The sequence below is a fragment of the Anopheles moucheti genome, chromosome 2 (genome assembly GCF_943734755.1).
Source record: "Anopheles moucheti chromosome 2, idAnoMoucSN_F20_07, whole genome shotgun sequence".
Taxonomy (NCBI): Eukaryota; Metazoa; Arthropoda; class Insecta; order Diptera; family Culicidae; genus Anopheles; species Anopheles moucheti.
The window spans coordinates 54,158,322-54,183,526 of record NC_069140.1 but is presented as its reverse complement, the minus strand read 5'-3'; the positions used below and the strand labels follow the sequence as shown (position 1 = coordinate 54,183,526).

At 43.6% G+C, this 25,205-nt stretch overlaps 6 protein-coding genes across 11 annotated transcripts; 3 read left to right on the top strand and 3 right to left on the bottom strand.

Annotated features, from left to right (window-relative positions):
- Nucleotides 1-578: 578 nt before the first annotated feature.
- LOC128299623 (V-type proton ATPase catalytic subunit A) lies at nt 579-4,950 on the bottom strand. Of its 4 annotated transcripts, none has more exons than XM_053035634.1 (6): nt 4,935-4,950; nt 4,274-4,415; nt 3,349-3,543; nt 2,199-3,282; nt 1,726-2,122; nt 579-1,653 (listed from the first exon to the last, which is right to left on the bottom strand). In XM_053035634.1, the coding sequence occupies exons 2-6, from the start codon at nt 4,347-4,349 to the stop codon at nt 1,561-1,563; spliced, it is 1,845 nt and encodes a 614-aa protein (XP_052891594.1). In that variant the 5' UTR covers nt 4,350-4,415; nt 4,935-4,950; the 3' UTR covers nt 579-1,560. The 4 variants fall into 4 exon arrangements, with proteins under 4 accessions (XP_052891594.1, XP_052891591.1, XP_052891592.1 ...); XM_053035631.1 differs by having other exon boundaries at nt 4,920-4,941; XM_053035632.1 differs by having other exon boundaries at nt 4,274-4,418; nt 4,920-4,936.
- Nucleotides 4,951-5,534: 584 nt separating this feature from the next.
- On the top strand, nt 5,535-7,511 carry LOC128309711 (elongin-B). Of its 2 annotated transcripts, none has more exons than XM_053046167.1 (3): nt 5,535-5,613; nt 5,774-6,046; nt 6,505-7,511. In XM_053046167.1, exons 2-3 carry the CDS (start codon nt 6,044-6,046, stop codon nt 6,853-6,855), a joined length of 354 nt encoding a protein of 117 aa, XP_052902127.1. In that variant the 5' UTR covers nt 5,535-5,613; nt 5,774-6,043; the 3' UTR covers nt 6,856-7,511. The 2 variants fall into 2 exon arrangements, with proteins under 2 accessions (XP_052902127.1, XP_052902128.1); XM_053046168.1 differs by having other exon boundaries at nt 5,563-5,637.
- On the bottom strand, nt 7,396-8,441 carry LOC128309710 (esterase AGAP003155). Its single transcript, XM_053046166.1, has 2 exons — nt 7,864-8,441; nt 7,396-7,786 (listed from the first exon to the last, which is right to left on the bottom strand). Exons 1-2 carry the CDS (start codon nt 8,390-8,392, stop codon nt 7,539-7,541), a joined length of 777 nt encoding a protein of 258 aa, XP_052902126.1. The 5' UTR covers nt 8,393-8,441; the 3' UTR covers nt 7,396-7,538.
- A 197-nt stretch (nt 8,442-8,638) lies between these two features.
- On the top strand, nt 8,639-11,913 carry LOC128297208 (isoleucine--tRNA ligase, mitochondrial). The gene is made up of 4 exons (XM_053032810.1): nt 8,639-8,765; nt 8,853-11,151; nt 11,225-11,651; nt 11,793-11,913. Exons 2-4 carry the CDS (start codon nt 8,955-8,957, stop codon nt 11,800-11,802), a joined length of 2,634 nt encoding a protein of 877 aa, XP_052888770.1. The 5' UTR covers nt 8,639-8,765; nt 8,853-8,954; the 3' UTR covers nt 11,803-11,913.
- A 207-nt stretch (nt 11,914-12,120) lies between these two features.
- LOC128297209 (DNA polymerase iota) lies at nt 12,121-15,323 on the bottom strand. Its single transcript, XM_053032811.1, has one exon. It carries the CDS (start codon nt 14,607-14,609, stop codon nt 12,354-12,356), a length of 2,256 nt encoding a protein of 751 aa, XP_052888771.1. The 5' UTR covers nt 14,610-15,323; the 3' UTR covers nt 12,121-12,353.
- An 815-nt stretch (nt 15,324-16,138) lies between these two features.
- LOC128298676 (nucleolysin TIAR) lies at nt 16,139-24,263 on the top strand. Of its 2 annotated transcripts, XM_053034448.1 has the most exons (5): nt 16,139-16,269; nt 16,845-18,202; nt 18,303-18,862; nt 18,949-19,048; nt 19,517-24,263. In XM_053034448.1, the coding sequence occupies exons 2-5, from the start codon at nt 17,650-17,652 to the stop codon at nt 19,672-19,674; spliced, it is 1,371 nt and encodes a 456-aa protein (XP_052890408.1). In that variant the 5' UTR covers nt 16,139-16,269; nt 16,845-17,649; the 3' UTR covers nt 19,675-24,263. The 2 variants fall into 2 exon arrangements, with proteins under 2 accessions (XP_052890408.1, XP_052890407.1); XM_053034447.1 differs by lacking the exon at nt 16,139-16,269 and having other exon boundaries at nt 16,661-18,202.
- The last annotated feature ends 942 nt before the right edge of the window (nt 24,264-25,205 follow it).

The window sequence follows — 25,205 nt, the reverse complement described above, 5'->3', positions numbered from 1 at the left end:
TCCTTTCTGGACAGATCTACCGTGTTGATAAAGACATTTACAAGAGCGAAAAAGAAAACACCCCACACATGCACCAACGAATTGTTGCGTTTGTTCGTACATCCAGGTGTGCTTCGGGTGGAACAGTTCATTTTGAGCTTTGCTAAAACTTATCCGATGCGAAACAGTCGCAGGGAAAATTGATACATTAAAGCCTTAGCAAACATTTTCTTCAATACCGACTGTTCATGCCAGTGATAAGCAGTGATTTAAAACACACACATTTAGACAACAGTAAATATTTAACAATAAAACAAAAACACTGATTCATACTGCAACGGATGCATGTGGATGAAAATAAGCATAACATAGAAAACTGAATGATGATCAGCACAACCCTAGCGTTTTCATGATCTATGGGCAAAAAAGGAAACATTAACAACACTATGTGTATAGCAATAGTATAAGATCAAATATGAATAACATATAAACGGCAATAATCATCGAAATAGACTAACTGAAATGTTTTACGTCGATTCTCGTGCGATCAAAACATTAAGAAATGTAAATTATGAAATGAAAATTCCTCACTGCATGTGTACTTTTCAAACGTTTGTTCTTTGTTTAAGTTTTTCCTCCAAACTTTTCACACTTTTCCACATAGTCCGAACCACATGAAAGCGAGCTGCTACAACTCCAACATTCCATTTACATACTCCGATTGTAAAGGATTATCTTTGTTTCAAATATACTTAGAAGGACTATTCAATTATATTTATATATACTTGTTTTTAGCGACTAATCCACCGCTACATGGTTCGCATTTTCTACAGGAAATTTATCTGAGCAACAACAAAAAAAATATATAATATATATAGTATCATAACAAATAAGCCGGCTCTCCTTATTGTACGTTTTACGACATTGCATCCCTCGATCATCTTCCTGCTGTTTCTCTACTCTCTCCAGATCTGCTAGCGTTAAGTTATGCCACATGTTGACTGATTGCATTCCCCTTTTTTATGTGCATTCGCATAGAATCGCACTATAGACCACGTTTTTGCGAACACTGTTTTGCGCTAGGCAAACAACAGAACTAGAGAGAATAGATGAAATCGATGACAATATCATTTAAGTGGACGATGTTGGATGAACTGCAGGATTGCATTTGTTCCGCGATTTTTAACACGATACAGGTTGTTAGAAACAAATTAAAATTCACTCCTACTCGGAAAACGATGTGGGCACACGCACGCAATTATCCCCTTTTGATGTTATTTTTATGTTTTCTTACGCGTGCCCGCATCCGATCTAAGGATAACTCTACAATTATCGCTGTGGAATACTTGTTGCATGGATCTGTGCTTGTGTACATAAGTTGTAGCGTGTATGCCATTTTTGTATGTATAACGTCTCATGTGTTGCATTTTACTAGTCGTCACGCAGCCACCACAGCGGTCCTCTCCCCAAAGGATGCTTGTCGCGGCTGGCAACACGGTAAAGGAAACTTATCATAATAGTACATCTTTATCCGACAGGCTGGCACACTCTGCTCCGTTCCAACATTTGGAGGTATACCATTTAATCTTCTAGGTTGCGGAATGCCTGCTGCATGTCTTCGTACAGCTGATCAAAATCGGCCTTGATTTTTGGTTCGCCGTCTTTTACTGGGTCCTACAGAAGGGCACAGAGAGTTGAGAAAATGTTAGAAACCTTTACAGAATTGTCACACTACTTCCGTCCTACCTTGAACTTCATCGACGATAGCTGATACAGAATGTTGCCCATAGAGTCACGAATGACGTTCCATGTGATTTTGTTTTCGGACTGTGCAGTCGTCTCCACTGCATGGCGTGCCATATCGTAGAATCCGATCATGTTCTTCAGCATACCGACGGTCTTATAGAACGGACAGAAGCGATCGTAAGCAGAGTACGAATTCTGTTGTAGGAAATCATCCTTCAACAACTTGGCGACCTCGAGAGTGATCTTATCGGTTTCGGCCAACGACGCCTTACCGACCAGCTGTACGATTTCGGACAGATCTTCTTCCTCCTGCAGGATTTCCTTCACCTTGGTACGCATTGGCACAAACTCTGGGAAGTTTTTGTCGTAGAAATCCTCCAAAGCGCGCATGTACTTGCTGGTTGAAGGAAACGGAAAACACAAAAATTATCACACTTGCTAGAATGCATGAAGGTTGCATTGCTCTTGCTTACCTGTAGGAAATCAACCAGTTGATCGATGGGAAATGCTTACGCTGGGCCAACTTCTTGTCCAAACCCCAGAACACTTGTACAATACCCAGTGTGGCGGAGGTGACGGGATCGGAGAAATCACCACCGGGCGGGGATACGGCACCCACAATCGAAACGGAACCTTCGCGCTCCGGATTACCAAGACACTTGACGCGACCGGCACGCTCGTAGAAGGAAGCCAAACGGGCGCCAAGGTAGGCGGGATAACCGGAATCGGCCGGCATCTCAGCAAGACGACCCGAAATTTCTCGCAGAGCCTCAGCCCAACGAGAGGTGGAATCGGCCATCATGGAAACGTTATAACCCATATCACGGAAGTACTCCGACAGCGTGATACCGGTGTAGATGGAAGCTTCACGGGCAGCGACAGGCATGTTGGAGGTGTTGGCTACCAGCGCAGTACGCTTCATGATCGACTCTGTCACACCGTCAATCTCAACCGAAAGCTCGGGGAAATCACGCAATACCTCAGACATCTCGTTACCACGCTCACCGCAACCGACGTACACGATAACGTCCGAGTTGGAGTACTTGGACAGCGACTGTGAGATGACAGTTTTTCCGCAACCGAAAGCACCGGGAATAGCGGTCGTACCGCCCTGGACGCAGGGGAACAATGAATCCAGCACACGCTGTCCGGTTAGCAGTGGGTGGTTGGCTGGCAGCTTTTCCGTGACTGGACGCGGCTGACGCACTGGCCACACCTGCAACATGGTGAATTTGCTGATTTCACCATCAAACTCGGTCTCGAGGATCACATCATCGACGGTGTAGTTGCCGGACGGGGCAATGTACTTGACGGTACCCTTGGCGCGCGGTGGCACCATCAGCTTGTGCTTGACGAGTGTGTTCTCATGCACAATACCGTACAGGTCACCGCCGGTGATGTGAGAGCCTGCCTTCACGTTAAGCGGATTGAAACTCCAGCTCTGCGTGCGGGACAAGCACGGCACGTTGATACCCTTCGGAATGTAGATCGAGCTCGTCATTTCATTGATGTCTTTCAACGGACGCTGAATACCGTCAAAGATGCTACCCATGATACCTGTCGGAATTTGGTTTCATTAGAACGTTTGCTATGTTCAACTTATCGTCTTCGTTAACGATATACCTGGGCCAAGCTCCACAGACAATGGCTTGCCGGTACGCAGCACAGGATCGCCGACAGTAACACCGGACGTTTCCTCGTATACCTGGATGGTTGCCATGTCACCTTCCAGACGAATAATCTCACCGACCAGCTCGTAGTATCCGACACGCACCAGCTCGTACATAGCGGAACCGGACATACGTTCCGCCGTCACGACTGAAAAGGGGGAAATATATTCATCAATTATTTGTCAGACATCTTCGAAACACTGCTTAACAGCATTTATTAATTGACAATATTATCATTATAGTAGAGCAACACGGCTAGGAACGAAAAAAAAAGAAATATGCATGTTATCATAGTATGACGGCTTTTCGCCATATTGCCGCATATATTCGACAATATATGTAGACAAATATCTTCTATTAATATAAACATTTACTTGTATCGGAACCCAAGACAAGATTTTTATCACATCACATGGCGTTCAAATACACCTCCCACCTTCGTCATCTGACCAATTTCAAATGCCGTAAATAAGCAAAGTTACATAATAATTTAAATACCATGTGATATCAAAAAACTGTGAACACATGAAGGAAGTCATAAGCCTTCATGTAATTCCACATTCACCATTTGTTTTACAATAAATTTGCAAAACATGAGTAAACAATCTAATTCTATTGGACCAACTCTCGCAAACAGATCACATGAACCGATTCATAACACGCACACAATCGCAGCAATGTAATCAACACAAGCACAATACCATTTCACACGTCATGTGACTGCTAGCCACCAGCGACATATTCCAATGACAGATGAAGAGAAAAATTTCTTCAGCCCTTCCACAGGGAACTATGAAAAATGAGATTATTCTATAGGTTTATGGAAAATGTGCAGATGCTGCACCTCAATCTCCGTAGGTAAAGAAACTTAAACTCACCAGGACCAGACACGGCGAAAACGTATCCGAATTTGGACTCGCGGTCCTCATCGCTGATTTTCTTTAGATTCGACATTTTCTATCTCGTTCTCTCGTGACGGGCTGTGTCGATTCCCTTTTTCTGCTGGCTTCCGGGGATGTTCTGCTGAAATGGAAAAATAAACCGAATTATTTCATACCTTTCTACATTCCATTTCCTTTCTGTTCCACTAAAAAATGGTCAGCTGATCAGCGAAGGCTTCATACGTTTATCTCACAAACGCAATAAGCGCCAACAGATTCGGAACCGTGGGTCATGTGACCTGTGCGGTTCAGTTTTACGCTTTCAACATGTATTTTGTGCATCGAATTTCAATAAAATGTATTACGGGATGTATTTTTGCACCGATCAAACAGACTTTGTTATTACTAGCGATGAACTATATACAAAAACTTCTCAAAAAACACCCGACGAATGAATGGCCGATAGCGATAGCAAAGACAACAAAAAATCAATAAGTGCTCTGCGTTTTCCAAAACAAAACGGCACTAGCGTGAAGTTTAAACTGAAATATATCTGTGAGCGCTGATCACGCTTGTAATTTTAACTGGATAGAGTGATTCAAACCCAAATTAACACCACAATTATCTTGAATACGAACTTTACCAGCCAACCACTTACGCAGAACTCGAGGTTGGAAATGCCTGACGGATAAGAACTGAACAAACGTTGCATGAAACGTTTACCTCAGACGATTGATCTTCCTTTTCTTCTTCGCTCCCTCGATTCATCTCGCGTAGAGGTAAAAGCGCGAGAACGAAAGAGAAGACGAAAACGAAATTGTTTGACATCCCATTGCACAACGTGCGAGCTCTATGTGAATTCACCGACGGCACCTTCAATCAGCCGTTATACAATTCGTATGAGTTTGTAGGAAATGTACAGCAATATTTTTTTAAATTGAAACTGCTCGTATTTTATAGTATTCAACTACTTCGGTTTTGAAAAATTATATTTCCTTAATGCACAAACTAAACCTCTAAACGAGTCAAACCGCTTCTCTAACATTAACATGTGGCGCTTTTCTCAATTCTCTGTTAATGTGGCGCTGGCATTGGTTCATTAGTGTAGCCTATATGAGGTTTCTTTACTTTTCAATAGTATTACAACTACATATGACAAGAAAATAATACATTCCATGTAGGAAAAATAAACAAAATAATGCGTATTAGGAGACCTATCTGTATATGCAATGTGATTGTCCATTTGTCAAACTGACAACAGGCGCAGAGCGAGATCGGGAGAGAGAGAGAAAAGAAAAATAAAAGAAGCACCAGACGATTCAGTCGGAGCGGAGCTGGTAAATTATATCTATTTTCCCAAGGTTTGCTAACGAAATTATTAACATTTATTACAGTAACAACTGCACGTTGGCAATAGATATTTGAATAACAAAGTTTCTTCGCTTTTCATTCAACTGCCGATTAATGATTATTCATGTGCATGACGTTTTGTTTCAGGATTGATTTTTGGGCGCTAATCAGCAAACGGCAGGTGTAGCAGCCAGCAGTGAGTCTTTGGCACCGAGGCAGTGCGACGAAGGACGTATTTAAAGAAAATACTTGTTGGCCAGTTTATAGAGAAACACAAGTTTTCCTAAAGGGAACTCCTACGCTAAAGTAGTGTGCAGAGTTTTGTGCATCAAAGGACATAGTGTGCAAGACAGAGACAGATAGAGGGATAGTCGTCGCAGGATCAGCGCAACAGCAGTGGTGAATTGCTTTGACAAAATGGTAAGTGTCACAGCCGACGCGTTTTTAATTTTTGACTATTCACGCTGCACCGATTTGGGAATGACTTGAATAGTCTGAAGCTTTATAATTTAAACAAGTGTATCAAACAGCAGGCAGTCATAGAAAACGGGAAGGAAACAAGGTTCCCTTCCAGCCAGAGAAGCTCCGTCACTGATAAGATCGCGTAAGCAGCAAACGCATGATGGAGCTTTACCAAAGGGGCAAATCGATGAACTTTGGACGATCCGTTCGTCACCGTTTTCTATCGCGGTCTTGTGTATATATACCGGCGCCATGTCATACGAGGGAGATTTCCCCCTTCTACGCTTAGCTTACATACGCACCTTGCATACCTGCAACACCCCGGGATGCTCTATGGCTTATCGTTAAACGATTTTGAAACGAGGGATTATCAATCGAACGTAGCCACCAGTTACAGTAGCTTTCTTTCCTTGTAGGATGTATTTATGATGATCCGGAGGAAGAAGACGACGATTTTCACCGATGCCAAAGAAACGACGCCGGTGTACGAGCTCAAGAAAATGATTGAAGGAATACTCAAAGTGCCTCCCCGTGATCAACGACTATACAACAAAGACAACATACTAATGGATGATGATAAAACTTTGCAGGATTGTGGGATCACAGTAGTAACAGCGAAAGCGCAATGTCCTGCCCAGCTTGGTTTAGCAATACGCGAAAGTGGTGATTTCGAATCGCTTGAGCTGACACCCTATTCGCTGCCTCCAGATCTACCCGATGTGATGAAAAACCAGGACACCGCAAATGGCCAAGATCAACTCGCCTAAGAGGCCAAAGCTAGAGATTGGGTTTTTTTTATTTCGTTCATTATTACTATGTCTTTCTCTCTTTCCCGCACCAATATCTAATACCTAAACTATCCGCCGCTTTTTGGCCGTCGAACCCACATAGTGCTTCTTAATACGCAAATCAGCTCTTGCTCTCGCTGTAACATATTTACGTTTCCATTCATTACTTACACACCAGAAGAAATCTGTGGCATCCACGCACATGAAATTACTCGATCCTTATAGCAACATTTTCCCATCTAAGGCAACACTTTTTTTTTGCCCCATAGCTAAAACCAATTGTGATCTTGTCCATTGCGGACAAAGAGCCGCACGGTTGTATTCTTTCGCCGTGCCCTCTACTCAAAAAAGTATGAAAAATCTGCAATACACTGTTGTTAACCAATCACACTGAGATTTTATGATTTTTTTTGCAATCGAAAATGCGTTAATATTTGCTATTAAAGACGTCTTCTAATATATCGCTTCTTTCGGGTCCGGATGCCACGGAAATGCTATACACACACACAGGGATAGTATATCTTCACCTTACTTCCTTTTTTGGGTAATTTTATTCGTATGGTTTTGAGTAATTAAATTATGGAAATGAAATGAAGAAGTTAGGGAGAATTCTATGGAACTTACTGGAGTCAAACTTTTAATTCCGTCCGTGTGGTGTTTTATTAATCGGAATCCGAATCGCTTTCGCTGTGTTCATGCGGTATTTCCATTTCTGCACGTTCCTCAATGTGGAAACTATTCGCTTCCGTTGCGTTCAGCAGTTCTTTGGCTTCAAGGTGTTGTTGCAATTGGTCGCGAAAAAATTCCACATACGTTTCCTTCATTGATGCTTGCGCAGGGAAGTAGTGACCTCCCGCGTGAGTTACGATTTCAGGGTCGAGGAAAGTTTCCGATAAAGATTCACTCATATCTGCCAAAATTGATAAACGTGTTTAAACATCACCATTGCTATGTCAGTTGATTGATTCTTCTTGTGACAATTCTTACCTTTTGTGATGATTTCATCAGTCTCTCCGAAAATGTGAAGCGATGGAACCTGTATCTTGTTTTCGTAATAGTTCAAATGCACTAAACTTCCCGATCGAAAGCCGGACGCCAGAACTGCGAATTGAGGTTTCATGGTTGTCATCCCTCTTGCACTCAAATCACAGAGCAAACCGACAAAGCAGGCACCTTGCGAAAATCCCAACAATCCATGGCAACCCTCCGTTTGCCAGGTCTTCTCCACATGCCTCAGGCTTTCATCAAAACCGTATGCCGGTCCACCTTGATTAGTGCCTTTAAATGTTCGATCTTCCTTGTTGAACCACCAGCTCCGCTGGTTTGGATCGGGTTCGCTCCCGGCTTCGAGGGGTGCTGCAGTGTGGGGCGCAGATACAAACACAAACTCGACATACTTGTTCAAGAACTTGCGAAACGATCCTAGCTTGGCTTTAAATGAGTCCGCATTTTGGCGATAACCGTGCAGCGCGAGAACTTTCAGCTTACCGTCCCCGGTGTCAGATTCTTTCGACATTTTTAGTTCGCTTGAACAGCGTGTTCTCTGTATACAAAATGCAGCCTATGTTTTGATTCCGAGTTTCGTTGTCGCTAACCGCACACATTTCGCACTTTGACAGATGCATTTGATGACATTAGAAACGAGGAGCAAAATCACTCTACTGCATAGCGTATTCAGCACAATTCCGAGTGCCTAGTTTGCGTGCAAAATGTTGCCAATGAGGCACGGTTCGGTTACCAGATGGCGAGCGACGGTACGTTATTTTACCACGAAAAGTGTCCCAAAAACAGAGATCAAATACACCAGCACTATCAATTTACCGAGGACGAAGTTTCCGGCCCGATTGAATGTAGAAAAACGAACCGAAGTTGAGGAACACCTGCGCAAGGTAGTATGCTTACGTTAGCAACAAAGTGTTTGCACGGAAGATTATGAAATAAGTTGTAATGCACTGATGGTAGCATTTGCATTTCAGAACTGTTTGAGTGAACTGTATAGCTGGAACCAGGCCGCTCTGCCCGCCGAGAACGAATTCATCTTACACGATGGACCACCATATGCCAACGGCGATCTCCACATGGGCCATGCGGTGAACAAAATCTTGAAGGATCTCATCCTAAAGCATAAAATTATCAGCGGTACACGAGTGCACTACATGCCGGGTTGGGATTGTCATGGATTGCCAATAGAATTGAAAGCAATGGAAGCATTCAATCGCAAGAAGCGTAAAGTTGCGGGCGAAGGTCACAAAACGGCCTATGAGATTCGTAATACTGCACGCAAATTTGCTCTGGAAACAATTGCAAAACAGAAAAATGGATTCGAATCTTGGGGCGTGACGGGCGCTTGGAATGTCGACCACGGATACTATCGATCACTGGATCCATCATACATTAGCGCACAGCTGCGGTTGTTTAGCGAGTTGTACGATCGGAAGCTAATTTATCGCGATTTAAAACCCGTGTATTGGTCACCCTCATCACAGTCAGCTTTAGCAGAGGCAGAACTAGAGTACGATGAGACACACCAAAGTCCATCGTTGTACTTAAAACTAGCTTTAGAAAACGGTGGTGCTAGTTGCCCTGCCATAGAGCAGCACCGTCTGGCAGGCAAACAGGTGTACGCCGTGGTATGGACTACCACTCCCTGGACTTTACCCGCCAATCAGGCCGTGTGTTACAATCCAGCACTGGACTACAGCTTAGTGCAATCGTCAGCCGGCGAGATATTGTTAGTTGGAAAAGACTTGATAGATTACTTAGGTACACAGTTGGAAACTTCCCTTTCGTTGCTTCAAACCATACCGGGGACAGAGCTGCAATCTTTAAAATATTGTCATCCATTGTACCAGCAGAAAATATTGCCATTTTTGCCAGCAGCGCATGTCAAAGCGGAAAAAGGAACCGGGCTGGTACATACTGCTCCAGCTCACGGGCCTGAAGATTTTCTAGTATGCCTTGAGCAACAAATAACCATTGAGAATCTCATCGACGAAGGCGGGTTGTACAATCAACGTTCACCCGAATTCCTGCAAGGGAAATACGCTCTTACCGAAGGAAACAAATTGGTAACGGAGGCTTTAACAGATGCCATCTTGAAATTGAGCACTATTGTACATTCCTACCCTATCGATTGGCGCACAAAGCAACCGGTTATGTTACGTGCCAGCGATCAGTGGTTTATCGATACAAATAGACTCAAGCAACGGGCTTTGGAGGAGATTAATATGGTCGAAATCTATCCACCCGCTTCCTCGGAGGTAAGCAAGAAGGTGATCGAAGGGCAGCTTAGAAAACGACCATACTGGTGTATTTCGCGCCAGCGTGCATGGGGCGTACCGATTCCAGTGTTGTATGATACCGTTACGAAGGAACCGATTGTAAGCAAATCTTTGCTTGCTCTTATTGAAGATCGTCTGAAAAAAGAGTCTACGATAGATTTCTGGTGGACAGCTTCTTTGGAAGAGCTGGTGCCGAAGGAACTGCTGACACAACTCGGTACAAGTCACGACAGGTTGGAAAAAGGGAAGGACATTCTTGATATATGGTTCGATTCCGGCGTATCGTGGTTGTCTGTGTTAGGCAACGATCGTGTCGCAGACCTGTATCTGGAGGGGGTAGATCAGTTCACCGGTTGGTTCCAATCGTCTCTGCTTACCAGCGTGGCCGCTCGTGGGAAGGCTCCGTACAAAGCCATTTTTGTTCACGGATTCGCTGTAGATGAAAATGGTATGAAAATGTCAAAATCTCTTGGCAATGTAATCTGTCCAAAGCAAATTGCCCGGCAATACGGTTGCGATGCATTGCGCTGGTGGGTTTGTGCCCATGCCACTCAAAATACGTCCATTCCTGTAAGCCACAAGCTGCTTGGCACGTCTGCGGAAAATGTACAAAAGCTGCGAGGAATTTTAAAATTTTTGCTCGGAGTAGTAGCACCGGATGGTAGCACGAATGGAAGCAAACAAGAAACCGTTCGGCAGGATATGCTGCATCACGTCGACCGTTTCTATGTACAGCAGTTGGAAGATTTTCATCGAAACGTGTTTGCATTGTACGATGCGTACCAGCATAATAAATCGACAGCAATAATACTCAACTTCTGTCATTCTACACTTTCTGGCCTATATCTGCATGTGATCAAGGATCGACTGTACTGTGGCACAAGAGAAGAACACAATAATTTGAAAGCGATTCTCGATTATACTTATCGGATTCTATCCAAAGTACTATGGCCGATCGTTCCATTTCTGGTAGAAGAAAGTTGGACATTTTATGGTAAACTGAAAACATCCTCATTTCTGTAGTAGTTCCGATTAAAGTGATTTACATTTCATTACTTTTATTACAGAGAAAGATCATTTCTACAAAGCAAAACAAAACACGACCAATGTTGCTCTGCCTGCTGCTTCAGAGTCGGTGCACGCTGTTGAGTGTGCTCTCGAACTGCGTCATGTTGTTTATCATCAGCAGGCACAACTGAACGTGAACTCCTGGTTACTGGAAGTCGCGATAGAATGTGACGAAAACGATCTCGCCCTCTTAGCGACGCTGCATCCAAGTTTGAATAAACGGGAAACCACGACAGAACTCTGTGAATTGCTACAGGTGGGTTCTGTAGCGCTCCGTAAAGCATCCGCCAGTGAAAATCGATTTGCAGTAACCGTCGAAAAATCGGACAAACCGCTATGTCAGCGTTGTCGTAGATATTTAGTTTCGGAGCAAGACGATAAGACTTTCCCCATCTGTGCCCGGTGCAGTGCAGTACTGAGGCAACGGTAAGAAATTGGGCACATAGTTTTCGGATGAAAAGAAGAGCGATTAAGCAGGAAGTTTTGTTTAACAAATTGTTATAGCTTTTTTGTTTACTATTAAACATTTTGATGCTTTTTCTTCTTACTCAACTCTCTTTCTCTCAGGCGGGAATGACTTTTGTAAATGATCGATGTGCGAAAAACGAAACCGCTGTGTTTAACTACCGGCTATTAGACGATGAAATGTTTGTGGTTTTAGTAAGTATGTACAAGGCGCTGTTGGACCTGTTCAGAGCCATAGAAGAAACTGAACATTAATACAGAATTTATGAACCAGCTGGCGTTTTATCGCGAGTTTCTTGTTGACATAAGATAAAGAGGACAAAAATGCACGTAGAGGTATACAAAACTCAACAGTAAAACAAATCCTATCATTTCAAAGCTTATACCAAAATTCATCACGCAAAACAGAAAACGAAGACAAAATTAACAATAATTCTTCACAACTATTCGTTAGAGAGGATCTAAAACTTAGCATTTCCGTACCTTTAGTGTGAAAGGAATTAGAGAGCGCGTTGCCGAAAATCAACTGCACGGGCTAAACGAAAAAAAAAAACATCTGACCCCAGAAAAGCTGTGCCCCAAACGCTGTTCGGGACGTTGGAGTGTATAAAAAAAAGTAGACGAAAGAATAACATACTCTGAAGATACTGGACATAATGTATGCTACGTGTTTTTAACGAAGTAGCGATGTAAAGTATTTTTAGAGCTACCCTTACCAGTTGCGGCAGCATTTGCTGGAGTACTACTATTGTTACTAGTGCTACTATTATTAGTGGTGGAATTGTTGTGAGTACTGCTTGAGCTCACACTGCCTGGGTTGGAGTTTGCTTTACTAGGGCCTAATCCTGCACTGCTGCTGGCTACCGTACCGCCATTCGCCCTACGCCAGTTACTAAGTAGCTCTTGTTGTACATCATCCGGCAGTGCATCAAACACTTCCGGGTCCACGTTGGGCGGCAGGAGATTTGTACTTTTGCTATGATTTTTATTCTGCGTTTGGTCCCTTCCGAATCCGACACGGTCGCGGCGAGGAATGTTGTTCGATGCAGGTAAAACACTAACCTCCATTTTACTGCAACCGCCTGCCACGCTGTCGATCGGTTTACTGCTTACCGGTGTGGATGGGCTTGGAAGTTGATCGGACGTTGTAGCTAAACGCTCTCGGAAGAATGATGACATTTTCGATGGTCCGGTTTGTGCGGACACATCCATCGGAGAACCGGACGACACAACCGTGGCTGGATGGTCCTGATCGTACTCTTTGGAATTCAATCGTAGATCGGCTACTCGCAGCTTGCTTAGTGTGGTTTCGTCCGGTTCACTGCTGTTCCCGTAACGCCGTTCCTGCGTACCTGTGCCGTGTCGATGCGCCTGAAACACAACTCGACGAGATTTTTTTGGCGATGGTTCCGCATCTGATTCCGAGCCGGATTGTGACGCGATCGAGCCTGCATCGGAGGAACAGCATGGTTCACAATCCATTGCCGAAAGCGACGACTTGTTCGAGCAAAAGCTGATATCGCTGAGCGTGATCGATTCGTTGCTAAGATTGGTTATGGACTGGACCTCGATGTCGGACTTTTTTATTAGAAAATTAGCAATCGATTTGCTACCGATGCGCCGCTCCTGAAACTTGAAGAACGACAGCCCCAGCAGCGTGATGTTGAACGGTTGGCGCAGATCAACCATCCGCTCGAATACTTTCATGACGATGGCGAGAATTTTATCTTGTGCACCGTCCGCCAATATCAGCCGCCCGTTAGCATGGCGAAACATCGAGGGAAGCAGTTTGTCTTGTTTCGATTCACGGTGTGTGGTGCGCTTCGTTGCATCATACTTGCGCACGGTAACCTTTATAGCGATCGGCACCCGACCGTCTTCGGCGATGTTTTTCACCAACCGCACGAGCAGATGGCGGAACTTTTCTTCCGCATCCGCACGCACCGATATGGATGGGCAGGAATCTTCTAGGCCGACTGATTTCGGTTTACCCGTCTGCTTCACGGCCGTATCGTCTCGACCGAACGCAATTTGCTTCAGTCTTACTGCCTGTTCGTAGCCTAGGTGTTTAGCAAGCTTGTCCAACTCAACGTACTGAAGATCTGTCACGGTGCTTATACCACAGCAGTTTGCCAAGGTTTGGGCGGTTTTTTCTCCTATCCCGGTAAGACTGCGAACCGAACCGAGCGATGCCACGAACATGCTCCCTTCCGTGGGAAGCAGCACCGTCTGCTTGTTCTGCTTGTTTACTGCGCCAACCAGCTTTGCCAGCAGCTTATTATGTGCGATTCCGGCACAACAGCGCAGCCCCAGCTCCTTGTATATGCTGTCACGTATCTCTTTCGCTAGGTGAGTTGCCAGTATAAGTCTTCGATCACAGCCACAATGGCAACATCGCCGGAAAAGGTCTCGATCAGTTTCTCGAAACGGCGTCACCTCGGCGCATTCATTTCTATCCGGCGTAGGATGGATGAGTCCCTCGACGTAGTTAAGGTGCGAGTGATCAGCGCTATCACCAGTCGCTTCCAGTTGTTCTAGCCGCTCGGCAATTAAATCCGTTACGTCCAGGTAATTCTCATCCAGCCCGAGCTTTTCGACGTGTGGCGTAAATCGATGCATGACTTCATTTATACGTACCGACATTTCCTTGTACTTGGTAATATCTTCTCCATTGATCAGCACCAGCTCTGGGCACATGGCAAGCGCTTCCTTCACAGGCTGCAGCTTTTTGATGCCTTGCTGTCGTGCAATGTAGTTCGATGTTACTACACAAAAACGTTGCTTTACCGCAAACGGCTTATCCTTAAGGGCAGGATTCAGTACTTCCTCTACTTGAGCGTAAAAATAGTCCATATCGATGTGAATAATGACCCGCGGATGTGTCCGGTCTTCATCGTCCGCTTCCTTCGGTCCATCCATAATGCAGCCGCTGACGGTGTTGTGTACGCTGCCCTATCGTGCTACGGATGAAGTTTTACTCCAGCGTTTCTTTCTTTGATAATGCGTGCCTCTTTTCCGAACGCCTGGATCGATTACGATGGTCGTGAAGATGGCCGTACGACGGCAATTACTTTGAGCGTCAGCAGAAGCAGCCATAGGCAGCTAACGGCTCTACGGTCGCTTTTCCGATCGATGGAGATAGTCGCAAGTGGAGGGATTTGTTGTAATGAACAAGCGATCCCTATTGTTCCATCCAAACAATCGGTTTCGCCAGATTGGCTTCGGAGTATGTAAGAGCTGGTGTTTAAGGCAACGGTTGTAAGGACATGTTTCTATAGTCCTTACTGACATGCGAGACGGAAACGAGGACGCCAATACACTTATTGTTCCGCTATACGAACGACATTTGTTTACGATTCACTTATCATGTATTAACCCATTGAAAAACTGCACTGTTGTAGGCCGCTATTCGGTTTTTTGTTATAGGGAAAGTTATACAGTTATGGGATAACCAAGCGGCTGACAAATTGGTAACTTTCTTTTTCCTATTTGTCAAACGAACACAAAAACAGATTCTAGATACACAACAACACCGACTTTCTCGGGCCTGTTTTATGGCATAGTTTTGTTGAGTGTCGAGTTACGCGAATTTCCAAATTACGGTGTGATGCGGGTTGTGTTTTTACACATATTTTTCGGCTATTTTAGCAGTGTAAACAATCGAAGACTGGGAGCAGCTGTTTTTTATCGAGATTGAACGATGACGATGACTGACTTCATTACGCATAAAACGTTTCACGAAACGTTTGCTGCAGACGATATACCTTTCCCGTTCACGTTGTATTGTTTTCCCGTACTCCCAAGCCGTCTTACGTCTTATTGACGTATGCTTTTTTTCGGGTGTTTTACATTGTCCAAGTAACGGAATCATCATTGCATGAACGTGTGCAAATGAACTGCCCCAATAAAACTTCCTCAAATAGTTCTTGAATATAAGAACATGTCATGTATTTCTGTTCTAAAATAAAATATTTCGATAAAATTATAAATATTCGCTGTATTCTTTTGAATACCTTTGAAAGAAAACAACAAAAGATGTGAAAGGTAGAACATGATTTTGTTCCACTGTGAATTTGGACAAATCTCACTCGTCTATAGCCTGTTATGTATTTCTCCAACTCAGTTTATATTTTATTTTTGTTTCTAACCATTTGAAGCGCATCAGAGTACTAGCATATCGCTATTGAAATATTGAATAAATCTAAATATGCGATATTTTACATGTATTAATCAAACAACAGGCGGTAATTGCAGTTAACAAATTTCAAAATGTTAATATCGCAGAATATGGAGATCTTTTCACCGGGCTTTGCAATGCTGCCAACATAAGCGTATGAAATCGAATTTTTTAACAAGAAGAAGCGAAGCAGAGTGTAGAAGCAAGAAGCCTGGAAGAAAACGAGAACGGACCGTCCGGTTAAAGTGAATATTTCATTTTATCCGCCGTACAGAAAGAAGCTGTGTATTTGGCTACGGGAAAGTGAAACTAGAGCCGCTGACGAAGTACACAACAAAAGCGTGCGAATCGCTTGCCCCAAAGCTGGAGCTGAAGCTGCAACTCAATAGTTTTTTGGCGGTGGTACGTGTTTGTTCTTTGGTGTGCTGGAAAAAAGAAAGGAGCCGACGGTGGTGGTTGGTCAATTGGGTAGTAGCTGCAGCCTGGACCGGGCGAAAGCTTATCCAATATACCCTAGCTAGGTTCACACTCTAGTGAATTATTTAAATTCTTATACATTGTGAATTTATGAGCATTGCAAAATACACCCTTGATAAAGCATTATCACGCGTAATGATCGCTTTGTAGTAAAATGATATAAATTTGATTTGAGGTGAAAATAGGGAGCATTCGGGGCTTTGTGCTCAACAGAGTGTGCCTATGGTGTGGTAGTGGTGGTGTGGTGTTGTGGTTGTTTGAACGAGCGCCGTGCTGAAGAGTGCGGTGCAGATTGAATGTTGAAGGTACAAGCTTTTACCGTAGTGTGTGTGTGTGAGATGGGAGAAAAGTAGAGGACAGAAAGTGGTAAAGAATAGCGAAAGCGGCGTATACAACAGATGTGTGCATGTGTGAGAGATTTCGGATGGATGAGGTGACAATCGCAATGATACAGATTTGATGGCGTTAAATACGTTTTGTGTTTTTCTTCTTGATTCTAGATTTTCTTCTAGGGTTCCACGAAAAAGTGAATCTGGTGTAACGTTTTCAAAGTGTTGGTTAGCTGAGCGGGAATATTTCGCGAAATAATAGGTGTAATCGCGATTTGACCGTCAGGCTGTAAGGAGCCTTGTAAAGGCTGTCTGTGGTGTGCTGAAGGAGCGTGTAAATCAAGTGATATTGGGAGAACTAGTCATTCACACTGGCGTGCAGAAGGTAGAACTACCGTGAAAAAAGCCGCAGTGACTGACCGGCATAAAAGAGCCAGTGAAAATTGTCAGCGAACCAAATCAAGCGGCGTGTGTGTGTGTGAGTACACTAAAACAACAACGTCGAGAAAGGTACAAATCCGCGATAATAGGAAAAGGTGTGTTTTTGTGAAATCTCAAGTCTCTCCCAACGCTCTCATCCCCATAGAATCTACAGAGGAAACCCAGCAGGCTGCACAGTCCGCCACAATCTACGCGCGCTTGCTCGCATACACGGAATTGTGCGTGTGTGTTTGTGTTTTAGTGCGTGGAAGGAGCACAAAACGACCTGTTTAGGATTTATCGTGCATGGTATAAGTGGTTCGAAGTGGGCTACGACGATAAAAACACACATTGAGTGCTGCAAGGCTTAGCTCGGTTGGACAAACCAGGCAAAAACGAATTCTGTAAAGTTATCAAGAAACAGTTTAAAGAAAGAAAGCGTTTAACAATTACACCCTGAAGATAACGAAAACTGTGAACTCTACTGTAGGTTTACAGAATAATTTTAATAGATACCTAAGTTGGCTGTGTGGACGCTGTATAGAAAGCTAGCAAAATGACAGAAGATTCGTACCCGAAGACGCTTTACGTGGGCAGCCTCGACACAACGGTAACGGAGGAGCTGCTATGCACACTTTTCAGTCAGATGGGCACAGTTAAGAGTTGTAAAATTATACGCGAAGGAACGATCGATCCTTTCGCTTTCATTGAGTACGATAATCATCAATCGGCCCAGACAGCATTGGCTGCAATGAACAAACGAATGTTCCTGAAGAAGGAAATACGGGTTAATTGGGCAACGAGCGCCGGAAACCAGCCGAAAACGGATACGAGCCAACATCATCACATTTTCGTGGGCGATCTCAGCCCGGAAATTGACACCGAAACGCTGCGGGAGGCTTTCGCGCCTTTTGGAGAAATTTCTAATTGCCGCATTGTGCGGGATCCACAAACGCTCAAGTCGAGGGGGTACGCGTTCGTTTCGTTTGTGAAGAAAGCCGAGGCGGAACACGCCATCGCGATGATGAACGGCCAGTGGCTCGGATCGCGCTCCATAAGAACGAACTGGTCGACTCGGAAGCCACCGGCACCTAGAGAAAACTCTAAAGGTAATAATTCTCGTTGGCAATTGCACCATTGCATGCACAGTGAACTTTATTAATGCATGCATGTTTTTGATGCTCATTTACTCTTTTAATAACCCAACAGGAATTAAAAGTGGAAAGACGCCAGGGTTTGAGGAAATCTACAACAATACCAGTCCAACCAATACGACCGTCTATTGCGGTGGATTTCCGCAAAATGCGATCACGGACGAGCTAATTCATAAGCATTTCATCCAATTTGGGCACATTAACGACACTCGAGTGTTCAAAGACAAAGGTTACGCGTTTATTCGCTTTGCGAACAAAGAGTCAGCAGCGCGCGCCATCGAAGGTACACACAACAGTGAGGTGCAGGGATTTCCGGTCAAATGTTACTGGGGCAAGGAGAATGGTGGCGACGTGAATAGCAACGGAATGAATGCGTCGGCGATTGCTGCTGCGGCTGCCGCCTCCGGTATGATTGGAATGAATATGAACGGCATCGTCAGCCCATTGCAACCGATGCAGCCTAATGCTGCGGCCGCTGCGGCAGCTGCTGCCGCTGTTGCTCAGCAGCACAGTGCCAATCCGCAGCTCACTCAGGCCACGGCAGCGGCGGCTGCAGCCGGCGCTCAGTACCCTTATTCTGCAGCCGCATACGGTCAAATGGCATACTGGTTTCCTGTAAGTACCATGACATATAAGTCGATAAACTGATGTTCTTGTTTTAATTACTGCAAACATTTAAATGCTTTGTTGTTTGCTTTTAGGGAGGATACCCACAAATACAGACACAATACATGCAACAGGGGTATTATACTTACCCAACAGCTTACGCTCCTGCAGCTCCCCAGCAAACTGGAACAGCAGGTAAGTAAACAATGTATAACATAGTCTGCTTAAGATTCCTGAGCAAAGCTTGAGAACAAGTGCAATTGTCATCAACAAATTTTTTTATCAGACTATGCCCCTAATTTTTTCTTTTGCTGCTAGCTGATAATAGCTGATTAAAAAGTGCGATGAAAAGCATTGCTGTGCTGTCTAAAGTTGTAATATTAAAGTACTGTACAAAGCTAGCGGTTAGATTAACATGTATACTTTTATCCCTGCAGTAAGGACTTACACAGTGTATCGAAGTGCTAAGGTTCTTTCGAAGTGTAGGAGAGATATATAGTTAAGGCTTTATTATCCAATACGATTGCTTACAGGATAAACAGATAGTTGTTATGAATTAAACTTTTCATTTACGAATTTATTTGTGTAACAGTATAAACAAAAGATTGATACGCTTTAATTTACACAAATTGTAACGTTTGACATGTTTTCCCTTTGTTGTAGGATATCGTATGATGCAACCGAACATGGCAGCATCCTGGGGCATGCAATCTGTTCCAGGTTTAGCAACGAACGGTGCAGCAGCGGCAGCAGCAGCGGCTGCAGCATCATCACAGCAGCCCGTGATGTATGCGACATTGCCACAGTACCAAACGCAATGAGAACTATTGAAAAGTTACTCTACCAGCAACAACATCAACACCGGCATAAAACCAAGCACCAATAACAACAGCACTAAGAATCACGCTAGTATCAGTAATATGAAAAATTTTAACAACAGTCTCTTAAACATTGTATCGTCGCCTACTTCAGCAATACCGGGCAATAACAACAAAAACAATTTTTGCTTGATGCCAAATCTTCCTGTTCCTGGTGTTGGATCAGGAGCTTTGTTACCTTCGAACTCGATTGACAACCTGTCCGCCACGTCTGCTGTTGCATCAAACAGCGTGGGATCTCTACTGCTTGGCAACAATAATTCGACCAAAAGCACATCGGCTGTTGCGGCAATGGTTGCCGCGGCCACAGCGACGCTGAACAACAAAGGTATTCAACGGCAACCCTCGGCAACAGTGGTTTCGTCGTCCCAGCTAATGGTTGCTCATTCGAACGGTATAAGCGATGGAGGTGGCGCTATGGTTTTAGGTGGCAGCCATCGTCATCAACGTCTTCCGCTAAATCCGACGACATACCAGTCGCAACAGTCTTCTTCTACTCATCATATGACAACGGCGAATGCGATAGCGGTGGCTATCGCTGCAGCGGCAGCAACTGCTGCCCAACAGCAGCGTCCATATCGTCATCAACATCACTACCAGACGTCGACAGCAGCGAGCGCAGCACCAATGACATCATTCCTGCCAATAAACGCCTTTAGGACGAAAAAGCAACAGTTGAGCAACATGCAAACGAATACCCGTGAGAGTATAGTTCCATCCGCAACTAAGCAATCATCGGCAGCAATAAGAACCTGTACGGTAACGACCATCGAAACCTGTACTACTGCCACGAGCAGCATTCCATCAATCTTAGTTCCTTCCAGTGATGACGGAACGGACACGACCGTGTGCACATTAGCTGCTACCGTTGGGGCGACCAGTGCGATCGCAACTCTAGCCTCACCAGTGTCCGCAGTAATGTTACTATCGACATCGTCCACCAGTAGTAGTAGTAATAGTAATAACCATAACGATACCATTGGTATGATTAACTTTTCCCATCGGTCCACTGCCGATGATCTATCTCCGTCCTCATCATCGTCGATGGTCGGTGGTGGTGTTATTTCGCCAATGTCAACAATGTTGATGCCGATGATTACAAAAACTCTAAGCAATGAACCCTATATCAGCAACAGTGGAAGCAGTGATGGTAATCTTCCGCACGCTAGCGTTATTACAAATACTGATTTTGATGCAACAACAGTAGCAGACAGGAGCACGGAAATAGCAGCCACCATGAACATTGAGCATGACACATGTTCCCTCATTCCAGAAGACGCGACCGCAGATGTTTGTACAAATAATGACGAAGAGAGTTCTAGCGTTACCACCCGACTACATACCAGCCGAACTTTGCTAAAGCACAAGCTAAACTTTAATGACGATGAAAATGATCCATCGGAGACAAAGCCCGCGAAAGTTCGCTTAACGGAGCATGTAACGATAACGAGCACAGAAATAACCGAAAGTATAACAGGTGTTGGCGATGGCGGTATGAGTGTACAACAAAAAGACGATGCTGTGCGTGCCAGCAGCTTATGTACAACAAATGGTGCAAGTGACGGACATAGTCCGCTAAAAGAAGACTCACCCATTTAAAGGTGCAAAAATAATCGTTTATAAAAGAAAGGTTCAAAAATCAATCAATTTCTATCTGATGATAAGTTATTCCCTTAGTGAGGACAATGTTTATTGTGCTATAAACTTTTCCCGCCATGCCACAAGATTTATTGGCGGTTATAAACAGAACTTTGAAGTAGAAAACGTACATGTCGCTCATACTAATTGTTCAACATCTTTTTCTTTACTCCCTGTCGCACCTGTAGTGCAACTTTTCATTAATTTGGAAATTAGAACGGAACCGGAAGGCGAAACACACATTTCCGTATAGATAACAGATAATGTCGCTTTGTTACTGCGTCCGTTTATCCATCTTTTAATTTGTACATTAAGCAATGTGCATGTCTTGTACGATATTTGTTTCGTTTGTGATCAGTTTCGTGACAGATCATCCGCAGAAGACTGATTGATCGGGTATAATGTTAAATCTCTTATTGAAACAAAATGTTCCTGTTCAGCTAAACATGCGGAAAGTAAACCAGTTATTAGAAAAAGAGATGGATTAAGGAGTGTTTGGGTAATGAAATTTTTGAAGAGGGTTGTTTGCACCTGAAAATAAGAAAAACAGGGATCATTTCTTTTTCCTTTTTGTATGTTTCGCTTCTCCGACTTGTTTTTGATCAAGCAAAAAAAAAAAAGGCGCGGCTGATTTCTTCTTCTTGCTCCCGTTTTGCATACGAAAGGAACTACGATTTAATAGCGTGTGTAATGGAAAAGGATAACAACATGTCCCCCTGTTTAAATTTCGTTATTTGGCAGCGCATTAACCCATTTGGGTTTCCAAAAAAATCCAATCCATGGACATGTTTTCGGAACAGGCACAAACGCACCTAAGGCGCAAGGGGAAGTATAACTTGTTGCTATTGCACGGAAGGATGTATAAATGCTCTTTAAAACGGTACTCCATTGAATCGCGTAAAGATATGTTTATCTTTATGCTCTTTATTGTGTTTCCGGTACTGGTAACAACAACACCGATGGTAATGTTGAACGACATATTTGAAGAAAGAGGGAAAAGACATTACATATAGACGAAATGCACTACCATTTGCACCTAGAGCACCACTATGGAGAGAAACGAAAGGTAACAAATGAGGGCACATGCATGCTTGTATGTGGATCGGAAAAAAACGGACATTGTGCGGACTGTGTACCAATACACGCGAAAGAGTAGCGATGGTTTTGAACGATTTTGGCGCGGAAAGCTGATACAAAACCACTCGGGCCATGCGATGACGATGATGTTACGGGTGTTTGAGGTGCGATGCCGCTATAACAATTCACAGAGCTGGTAGGAGGATGCATAAAGATTCGATTCTCGTAATGTGTAATGTGGAATCGAAAATATCCAAGAGCAGAATGGTGGTGATATATTTATTATACCAATTAACGCACAACTAAAAGAGAAAAAATACCTCTTTCGCTAGTAAAGAGCACATGGGAAAGGTTAGATAAATTGAAAGATTGAGGACAGAATGAAAAAAACATCGCTAAGCTGGTTAGTACACGCAAGGATAACAAAAATGAAATTACTATTGTACGTAAGTTTATGCGAGCGTCGAGTGTGTAAGTTATTAGATAAAACAAAGCTGTGCATGATTCATCGACAGGCAGAACTCGTACGCATAGGTTATGTTAGAGAATATTTGGTGAATTGAAGACAGACAGAGAGAAAGAGAGTTGACAGAGACAGAGGGCAGGGCAGTAGGGGTTTGATTAAAATTTTAGTAATATAAATGTGTGCGATGAATATGACCGTTTGCCGGAGTGAAGAAAGCAAAGAAAAACAGCTGCAGTTCTCAAACACAGCGAATGCATTAACTGCAACTGGTATGTACGTATAGGCAGATAGCATTCGGGTGCGATAGTTCAATAAGGAATGTTCGAGAAGAAACTATTTGTGGCTGATTAAGAATGGGCGCCAAATACCATTTGTACAACATTTCCTCCCGCACAGTAGCATCTCAGGAAAGGAAAGTAATGTGGCTTTCGATTTGTTTCCTATGTTACCGTTTGTTTAAAAATGTTGGCTGTCCGTGTACCACTCCCGGAACGTGGAAATCTAACGACGAATAGCTCCGCCAAACGAGAGCAATATGTTTGCTGGATAGAAAAAAAGATGGAACGGTGACCGACTCATCTCTTACTCGTTCGAATCGTTCGTTTTGTTTCGATCGATTGTTGGTAAAACAAAGACTTGCGAGAACTTAAACTTAACGCATGATATGTATGATAGGATGCGCTTGAATGTTGTACAACGCGTGGAACTATGAAAGCATACGGAAGCGGGGATTTTGCGAATCGAATGGTTGAAAAACAAAAATGGAATAAAACAGACCAGGAACAGAAGATCCACAATCTTCCATTCATACCACATGAGGCACTCATGGGGCGATCAATTGTTTGCAACTAAAAGGGATCATCCTGGGTGTTTGTGCGGTTGTGCATAAGTGCATGTGTGTGTGTGTGTGTGTATGCTGTGTGTGTCAGTGTGTGTGTGTGAGTTTAAAAACGATAAAAAAACAACACAAAGAAATAAAACCTGAATGTGAAAGCAGCAGTGGCCAAATGCTCCAGTGTACAAGAACATAAGTCGTTTTATTTTTGTCTTTAGTGAGGCCTGAGGGAATGTATTATTAGAGAAATAAAATTCATATGAAACTGCTCGCTAAAAAACAACGGTGATCGAAGAATAGCAGTTAGGGTTTTTATTTCTCTTGGAAACATCCTTGTTTTTTTTGTAATACAGTGTTTTCCTTTGTCCCCAATAGACATGGTAATTCTCTCGACTGAAAGGCTCGTGTGCTGTAGGGCTTGCAGGCTTCTTATAAACTGCCTCCTGATGTATCGTTAGTGGCAGTTTGAAAAAAAAAACGGGACGAAAGAGATGTGTACTACGGTGGAGAGCCATACTGTTCGAGGAATACAGTTAGACATTGTTGCGAAAAACTGGCCATCGCATAATATAAAATCACAATATGAAGTAGATTTGTGAACAGCTGTTGTTTCACGGCGATCATGCGAACTAATTTTCGGTTGAAGAATACACAAAACGACACCATCGAAAGAAGCCCGCGAAGGAGGATCCTGTGTGCTGGGGACGTGTAAAGGCAAAGAATACAACCCTAGACCTAGATCAGTAACGTGCTATTGCCAAGCGGTTTGTTTTGATACATACGGTATCGGGAAGGCGGGAAGATAGTTCTTTAAGAAAGCTAGCCGTTAAGCGCTGTCCTAGCGAGTAAGTTACTATCACACAACAAAACTAAGGTTAAGGTGGGTGAAAATGGGTGGGTGAGCACTGTAACATTTGAGGAACGAGCTCTAGCTGGAAGAAGAGAAGCCAATTATTTAAGAATTACTATTTTCGGTAATGAATTCTAGAAATAATTCGTGTGAGAAATGGAAACCGCGCAAAACATAAGCAAAGCGACAGCAAATGGAGTACATTCGAAATGCGGCAACAAACAAACTGTGCAAAGCAAATTGCAGAACTCTCACAATGCAACAGAGAAAGAGCAACGAGATTGAGAATGAGTGAATTATTATTAATGAAAACAAAAACTATAGTGTAACTTACTGTAAGTGGTAAACTATAGAAAAGTAAGATAGCAAAGAGAGGAGGGAAGAAAAAAAGACATAAAAAAGCGAAGATCGCAAAGAGTGTAAAAAATGATCTTCTATCTGCCACGATCAAGTGTGGGGTGGTAAAAGAAAAGATCGCGAACCCTAGCCCAGTGGGTATAGGTTTTTGCTGGGAAAAGAGCGATGGTAGAGTGCAACGAGACAGGGAAGCGTGTTGCTGCATGCTACTCAAGTAGGGATGGGACAGGTACAACGAAAACAAAACAAAA

Coding starts and splice junctions, on each gene's coding strand:
- LOC128299623 (XM_053035634.1), bottom strand. CDS start 4,349: ATGTCGAATCTAAAGAAAATCAGCGATGAGGACCGCGAGTCCAAATTC. Junction 3,283..3,348: donor GTCTGTGGAGCTTGGCCCAG/GTATATCGTTAA, acceptor AAATTCCGACAG/GTATCATGGGTAGCATCTTT. Junction 1,654..1,725: donor TATCGTCGATGAAGTTCAAG/GTAGGACGGAAG, acceptor GCCCTTCTGTAG/GACCCAGTAAAAGACGGCGA.
- LOC128309710 (XM_053046166.1), bottom strand. CDS start 8,392: ATGTCGAAAGAATCTGACACCGGGGACGGTAAGCTGAAAGTTCTCGCG. Junction 7,787..7,863: donor TGATGAAATCATCACAAAAG/GTAAGAATTGTC, acceptor CAATTTTGGCAG/ATATGAGTGAATCTTTATCG.
- LOC128297208 (XM_053032810.1), top strand. CDS start 8,955: ATGGGCCATGCGGTGAACAAAATCTTGAAGGATCTCATCCTAAAGCAT. Junction 11,152..11,224: donor AGAAAGTTGGACATTTTATG/GTAAACTGAAAA, acceptor CTTTTATTACAG/AGAAAGATCATTTCTACAAA.
- LOC128297209 (XM_053032811.1), bottom strand. CDS start 14,609: ATGGATGGACCGAAGGAAGCGGACGATGAAGACCGGACACATCCGCGG.
- LOC128298676 (XM_053034448.1), top strand. CDS start 17,650: ATGACAGAAGATTCGTACCCGAAGACGCTTTACGTGGGCAGCCTCGAC. Junction 18,203..18,302: donor ACCTAGAGAAAACTCTAAAG/GTAATAATTCTC, acceptor ATAACCCAACAG/GAATTAAAAGTGGAAAGACG. Junction 19,049..19,516: donor CCAGCAAACTGGAACAGCAG/GTAAGTAAACAA, acceptor CCTTTGTTGTAG/GATATCGTATGATGCAACCG.